The sequence below is a fragment of the Sinocyclocheilus rhinocerous genome, unplaced genomic scaffold, assembly GCF_001515625.1.
Source record: "Sinocyclocheilus rhinocerous isolate Xijiao unplaced genomic scaffold, SAMN03320098_v1.1 scaffold752, whole genome shotgun sequence".
Lineage (NCBI taxonomy): Eukaryota > Metazoa > Chordata > Actinopteri > Cypriniformes > Cyprinidae > Sinocyclocheilus > Sinocyclocheilus rhinocerous.
This window is the reverse complement of record NW_015639777.1, coordinates 1,510,534-1,517,635: the sequence shown is the minus strand read 5'-3', so window position 1 is coordinate 1,517,635 and position 7,102 is coordinate 1,510,534. Positions and strand designations below refer to the sequence as shown.

At 33.7% G+C, this 7,102-nt stretch overlaps 1 protein-coding gene across 1 annotated transcript in view; it reads right to left on the bottom strand.

Moving 5' to 3' along the window:
- ulk4 (unc-51 like kinase 4) overlaps window positions 1-7,102 on the bottom strand; it is a 234,135-nt gene that overhangs the window by 55,954 nt on the left and 171,079 nt on the right. The window contains exon 35 of the mRNA XM_016567664.1: window positions 2,840-2,932. Coding sequence (XP_016423150.1) covers window positions 2,840-2,932 — 93 coding nt within the window. The remainder of the gene's footprint in view (window positions 1-2,839; window positions 2,933-7,102) is intronic.

Below are 7,102 nucleotides of genomic sequence, written 5' to 3'. Positions count from 1 at the left end.
GATTTACTCTATTTTAATCACTACCATACACATCAGAGTTTATATCTGAACTATAAACTTTTAACCCAGTACTTCTGTGATTTGAATGTTTGTAAGACAGAAATAATGATACTGTGTGGCTGAAAAGACTGTGAAGCTGTTTCCTTCATGACAGACGGCTGCTCTCTTTAGGTCAGCGGCAGCGCGAACACAAATTTAAATGTTCAAATCACACATCGATAGGCGGAATCGAAATTTTAATTTGACAACAAGTATCCAATTCCTGACCTTAAGTATCCGATTCTGGATCGGAATCAATTCTCGATTCCCAACCCTACTCCCTATACTTTACTGCCAGTTTTCTAGTGTCCTATTTAATAATAGGTAAAATGCAGCTCTGTATAAGTAACCTCTGATATGTTACGAGTAATATCTGGATGGTAACCACGGTCCTTCAAAAGAGTAACTGCAGATATTCAAATTAATAGGATACATAACCTTTTATTAATGTAATATTATAGACCAGCAGATTAGACCGCATGCTAAAACACTTCCTGACAACTACATTCAATTTGGTCCACTGTTGCCATATGGCAGCATATAATTTTGCTTCATTATTTCATTCTCATTATTTTTATGAAATAACAACAAATTGATATATTGAAAATAAAAGGTTATTCTTAAACAAACAAAACAATACTATGCTGTTTTTAAGTCACATGACTGATCTGATTTTCTCTCCAGGATCATCCATACAGGGGAGACATTGCTGTCATATGAACAAATTGATATATTGAAAATAAAAGGTTATTCTTAAACAAACAAAACAATACTATGCTGTTTTTAAGTCACATGACATCTGATTTTCTCTCCAGGATCATCCATACAGGGGAGACATTGCTGTCATATTGCAAATTTGCACCACAGAGGAAAGTCTGTTGCATTTCTGCACGACAATGGCCTACTTGGGAATTTTAACAGATAGTAGCATTAATTATATTATGTAGTTATTTATTTGTAAGTTCCATTTGTAAAATTTAAGGAACAATATTAAAAGACAAATGATAATGATTTACCCAGTTTGAATTTGTAAGAATTTTATTGCAAACAAATAAATATGTAATTTGATAAAAGAAACATGAATTTATTTTAAGTTGGTCTGCAACTAATAATTATTCGATAATCAATAATAATTGCTTCTTTGGATTAACTGATTTATCCGATTTTTTTTTAAAAAGCCAGATTTTTTTTGTTGTATTATTTTTATTGAAAAACAAACAAATATTATTCCACATCCTGCCCCAATGCAGAAAACTAAAGGCTATAAAAACAAATATAGTGAATGTGTCTATGTATTCTATGCTAACATCATGTGCAAGCAATGGATAGTTCAAACTAGTTTTAGGAACACAGTAACTTTTTTTTTTTTTTTTTACACCTTTATATCCAGATATATATTAAACTTTTTTATAAACTAAAGGCTATAAAAACAAATATAGTGAATGTGTCTATGTATTCTATGCTAACATCATGTCCAAGCAATGGATAGTTCAAACTAGTTTTAGGAACACAGTAACTTTGTTATTTTATTTTTTTTACCTTTATATCCAGATATATATTAACCTTTTTATATTTACTAATCTCATAAAATTTCAAAATTCCTAAATTGCTCTCCATTTATCACTGTAAAACCGAACAGTTTAAACTAATTAAATGAATTGAGTTTTTCACTCAAATACTACTGAATGTTTATTGTACTTAATAGAAAAAAAGTTCTGTGAACTCAAAATTTGATATTAGTAAGCGCAACTTAAATTGACTGAGTTGCAGCAGATTTCTAGTTCCCAGCATGCTTTGCGTCAGGAGAATAAATGTTGAAATTAAGTGATATTTTGTGTGTTTCTGCACAAGATTAATAAAGGGGGAGATGTGTTATTGTTTAATGCTTTGTTATTTTGGTATTTACATGTATTTCTTATGTTGTTTTGTAGGGTTACCATCGTGGTGAAGAGTATACTTGCGGTTAGGTCGAGAATGGGCTGCAAAACTTCAAAGTGATACATACTGCATGTTGATTAACACTTCATGCAAGTATGTAGTGATAGGCTCTTTTTTAGTTATATTAGCACATGCTAGTGTGTCATTGTTAACTAACACTTAACCATGAAGATTATGAGTTAGTTTATTCGGTAACACTTTATTTTAAGGTGTCCTTGTTACACATGTTACATGTACTTACTATTATAAAAACAATTAATTATGCATAATTACATGCAATTAACCCTAAGCCAAACCCTAACCAGTAAGTACATGTAGTTAATTAATATTACTCAGTACTTAAATGTATAATTACACTGTAACAAGGACACCTTAAAATAAAGTAACCGTTTATTCAATATTTCAATCAAATTGTGGTTAACAAGTTTGTGTAGTACAAAATACAATTTTTAAGTTCTACTATCATTACCTTTGAGTTAGAGAACTTAAAAAAAATGTGTTGGTTTACTTGTTTTGAGGTAATCGGTGTCTACAAAAATGTTGAGCATTCTGAACTTTTGGGGTTTTACAGTGTATTGTGTTGTTTAACAATTGTCTTGTTTAACACTAAATTTGTTGTTGATCATTTCCATTATTTTTATTGATGATTTTTTTGCAGCTCTAAATTAAAGAAGAAAGCTTTTTACTTCAGAAGGGGAGAAAAAAAATCATTAGCTGACCTCAGTATCCAACTAGTCGGTTGCTGGATGACTATAGACCATCCTGGCCGACCCGTAATTTACGTAAAAGAATTGGTTAAACGCAAAACAGTTGGAAAATTAGTATGGACAGTAGCACACAAACAAACAAAAGATGGACTGACCAGCTGAATGAGGAGGTTGTTTAGCTCTGTCAGTGGCTTGTTGATGAGCAGTAGTTCCTCTGCAGCCTCAGTGTCTTCATTACTGTCTGATCTCTACAAAAAAGAGAGAGAGCATTATTAGATCGAGAAGAAAAAGCAACTAGGACTGCAGCTTTTTACAATTAAACTCCCTTTACTCATTTCAAATATTAATGATAGAGCTCGGGCTGACATCGTGAGAGAAACCGTGAACGCGAGAGGGAAGGACAGTCAGTGCAGTGGGAAAAGTATTCGGTAATGTCTCGCTCATCATCATCACCCAAATGAATTTGGGTTGCGCGGACACTTTTTTTAATAAGCTTTGCATTTCTCTCTTTCTGTCACTGTCTTTTTTTCTCTCTCTGAGAACTGAATTCCATTACACGCTCCTTTTTTGCAATGTCCGTGCATAAATATGTATGGAAGGACGCGGAGTGAAAAACAAATGCCTTGGGTGGATAATGAGGGTTGAGGAGGAACTGACAGGGGAGTGACTTCCTGTGAGTCCTGTGTGCCACATATCTGACTTTAAAGCGCTGTTTACCACGGGTGTGCTGAAGCACACCGGTAAAAATAGCACCGGGAACTATTAGACGTCAAAGTACTGGAAATTGAACATGAACGCTCGCACGCACGAGCTCGGTAGCTCTGACAAAGATGTCCACGGCGAGTAATTATGGGTAAAAGGAGTGGTGGATCCACTCGGAGTGAGTGGCTGGATGTATCCTGCTGGTATCTGCATAGCAGTTGTCATTTCATAACAATCTAATCATCAGTGAGGAGAGGATCCAGACATGAACCCCCTAAAAGCATGCCTACGGCGACAGTAGCAGGCAAGCACTCCCTTAGGACGGGGGGGCTGGGGGGTGTAGGGAAAGGAGGAAAGAGAGAGAGAAACAAGGAGAAGCTCGAGAAATGAGGGCGACAGAGTGAGAAATGTTTACAAACAAGAGGATGGGATGGCGAGGGTGAGAAAGGAAGAATAAAATATGAATGTTTAAATATGAACTACTGGAACGAGAAAAAGAGAATGAGAGGATTAACAGCAGTCTGTGACATGAGAAACGAGAAAGATAATAAAATAAAAATTAAGATAGGACATCTGCATTAATAATGGCTTGTTTCCACCTGTTTATTATTTGATAATCGATTAATCGGTTAAGTAATTCTTAATCAGATAATAAAGCCAGATTTTTATTTTTCATTTTAATATTTACTTTTATTAGTATTTTTATTGCATTGAAATTGATTTTCTGAAAAGTTTCTATCATACTCCAACACTGGACAAACTGGGGATATAAATGGGGATGTACATTTTTTATTGTAGATGTACAGATTTTTATTTCTGTATGAAGAAGCAGAAAATAGAGGAATAAAGCATTAAATATTTATCAAGATATACACTAGAGTACTTAGAGTATTGTTAGAGGCAGATTTTTTATTTTATTATTATTTAATTTTAATTGTGTTATTATTATTACTTTTTTTTTTTCCATTATCGTTTTTTAGAAATTTGATTGATTAGTTGTCCCAGCCCTAGGTTAAAGAAGAAACAATAGCTTTTGACAATTTTCTGTTCAGTACAGAGTTGCCATATCTTAGTGCTTCAAAAACCTCTTTTTGAAGAGAGAAAAAAGAAAACAAAAAGAAAACAAAAACAAAAACTCACTACTTGACCACAGTATCCTAATAGGTTGATGCTGAAGGACTAGTAGACCATCCTTCTATAATTTGTGCAAAAGAAAAGGATAGAGGTGAAACAGATAGAAAATTAGTATGGAGGGAAAATTATTTTGGCACTTTCCCCAGTGGAGACTTTAGTGATAGTGTTTAAAGGAATGCCTTTTACTTATATTATTTTCTCTGTGGCACAATGTTAATTAACACAGACAAAAAATGGTCTGTGATAAATAAAAACAAATAAATAAATAAAAACAGGCATCTCAAACCTCCTGACTCTAATTGAAATTGATTTTCTGAAAAGTTTCTATCATACTCCAACACTGGACAAACTGGGGATATAAATGGGGATGTACATTTTTTATTGTAGATGTACAGATTTTTATTTCTGTATGAAGAAGCAGAAAATAGAGGAATAAAGCATTAAATATTTATCAAGATATACACTAGAGTACTTAGAGTATTGTTAGAGGCAGATTTTTTATTTTATTATTATTTAATTTTAATTGTGTTATTATTATTACTTTTTTTTTTTCCATTATCGTTTTTTAGAAATTTGATTGATTAGTTGTTCCAGCCCTAGGTCAAAGAAGAAACAATAGCTTTTGACAATTTTCTGTTCAGTACAGAGTTGCCATATCTTAGTGCTTCAAAAACCTATTTTTGAAGAGAGAAAAAAGAAAACAAAAAGAAAACAAAAACAAAATCTCACTACTTGACCACAGTATCCTAATAGGTTGATGCTGAAGGACTAGTAGACCATCCTTCTATAATTTGTGCAAAAGAAAAGGATAGAGGTGAAACAGATAGAAAATTAGTATGGAGGGAAAATTATTTTGGCACTTTCCCCAGTGGAGACTTTAGTGATAGTGTTTAAAGGAATGCCTTTTACTTATATTATTTTCTCTGTGGCACAATGTTAATTAACACAGACAAAAAATGGTCTGTGATAAATAAAAACAAATAAATAAATAAAAACAGGCATCTCAAACCTCCTGACTCTAAAACTGACAAAATTCAGTTACAAGAACATTCAGTGGTTACATTTGTAAAAGTATATGGGGTTAGACAGTAAACTTTAAGAAATATTAAATATATTAATACATTTGTAAAAGTTTTTCCACAAGACTTAACATTACATGTGTTGGAAGGAGACCTTACAATGACAATCGACAGAATTACTGTTAGTTCATGTTGTTAACTAATGTTAACAAATGGAAATTTATTGTAAAATGTTTCCATAATGCAGTTGAAAATAATTGTTTTCTATTTTAATATATTTATTGATGTCAAAACGGAATTTTTAGCATAATTACTCGCATGATCACATGAAATTAATGATTCTAATATGCCAATTTGGTGCTCAAGAAATATGATTATCATCAGTGTTAAAAAACAGCTGTGCTGCTTAATGTTTTGTGGAAACTGTGATAGTTTATTTTATAGGATTCTTCAATTAAACAAAAACAGCATTTATTTGAAATATAAATCCTTTGTAACATTATACATTTCTTGATTACCACTTTTGATCAATTTAATTTAAAATCCTTATTGAATAAAAGTATACACTTATTTCCAAAAAAGAAAAAAAAAATCTCTCTGGTCCCAAAATTTGGAACAATAGCGTTATATCAAGTCACTATTTATTACATCTGCACAAACAAATTCACTAAAACGAATTTTTCTAAACTTCCAAATGATACATATGAGAGTATGAGGACAGTTTAGGAGGGTATGTTTGGTTTTGGCTCATTAGAGAGGATAAAGAAGTACTCTGCTCACTTAACTGTAAAACTGCATGTGAAATATACTGTGAAAAAAAACAGCAATCTAGACTTTTGTCACACTACATAGCTACAGTTTGGAAAGAGTGGTTGGTAACTGGAAAAGCTACAGTGTTTGCTACTAAGTGTATCAAACAAAAGTCTATTTCTCTTCTCTCTTATTAATACATTTCACAGATTCAATAACACAAACCCTATGATCTTTGGCAATTGTCATTTTTGTGTGCAATATGCATCATGTGGGCCACACTGGGGCTTATTCACAAATGGCCATATTCATAAATTTAAACAAAATTGAAATCAGAGACAGAACTATACAGTAAGGAGGATAGAGGCCAATAAAGAATATGAGACAGAGAGACTGTCCTCCAAATTACAAAGAGTAGGTAGGACAATATCACTGATATGTCACATGAAACTGGGTCTTCACCGCGGGTTGTGCACCAGGCGGAAAAGACCAACCACTTAAGGTCATAGAGGCGTCTCGTAGACGGGGCTCTAGTCTGTGAGATAGTATTCAAGACGCTCTCAGGGAGATCTACTGATTCCCATTGAGAGCCCAGAGGTGCAAAGCCCACAGCTTGGGCTGGGGGTACCAAGTCGTCCTGTTCGCCTGAGAGAGGAGGTCCTGCCTCAGGGGAATGGGCTACGGGGCTGCTGTTAGCAGCTGAGACATCTCTGAAACCCAAAGCTGGTTCCTCCAGAGCAGGGCCACCAGAAGGACCCTGTGTCTGTGTTCCCTGACTCGTCTGATTACCTGAGGGATCAGAACGATTGGGGG